The 520-nt window shown below is 69.4% G+C and overlaps 1 protein-coding gene across 1 annotated transcript in view; it reads left to right on the top strand.

The window, feature by feature from the left end:
- Positions 1 to 402: 402 nt before the first annotated feature.
- The window catches only part of PDZD8 (PDZ domain containing 8), a 57,295-nt gene continuing 57,177 nt past the window's right edge, over positions 403 to 520 (top strand). Inside the window, exon 1 of the mRNA XM_035329474.1 lies at positions 403 to 514. Within this exon, the coding sequence (XP_035185365.1) occupies positions 418 to 514 (97 nt within the window). The 5' untranslated portion in view covers positions 403 to 417. The remainder of the gene's footprint in view (positions 515 to 520) is intronic.

The raw sequence follows: 520 nt of genomic DNA, 5'->3' as shown, positions 1-520 counted from the left end.
TAGAAAACCTGAAGGCTGCAAGAAGAGGTTGCGCGCACCCAAAATCACCCAAAATGACCCCAAATCGCCTCGGGGCTGCCCCCGCACATCCTCCAGCAGCCCTTGCGGCTCCGATTCCGCCTTTCAATGAGTTCAGCGCATGAGACGAACAGGTGGGGGTTTTATTTTTGAAACAAGTTTGTGCTTTCCAGCGGAAGCTCGGCTATTGAGTGCGACACTTGTGTAAAACACCTTGCGGCTCACTGCCGCCTCACGACCCCCCCCACACACCCCCCGGCCGCCATTTCGGGCTCCCCCAGCCCAGCGCCCCTCAGCCGCCCCCCCCACCCTCCCGCGCTCGCGCATGCGCGTTCCGCCCTGTGACGCCGCAGCGCCCGGCGCCGTGACGCGCCCGGCGGGGCCTCCCCGTCTCCTCCAATGGGGTGGCGCGGAGGGGCTGCCGGGCCCCGCCCCCTGCCGCCGCCACCACCGCCGCCGCCGCCGCCGCCGCCGCAGCGCAGGGCGCGGGGGGGGACCCGGA

Source organism: Oxyura jamaicensis, chromosome 6 (genome assembly GCF_011077185.1).
Source record: "Oxyura jamaicensis isolate SHBP4307 breed ruddy duck chromosome 6, BPBGC_Ojam_1.0, whole genome shotgun sequence".
NCBI lineage: Eukaryota > Metazoa > Chordata > Aves > Anseriformes > Anatidae > Oxyura > Oxyura jamaicensis.
This window is presented reverse-complemented; position numbering and strand designations above follow the sequence as displayed.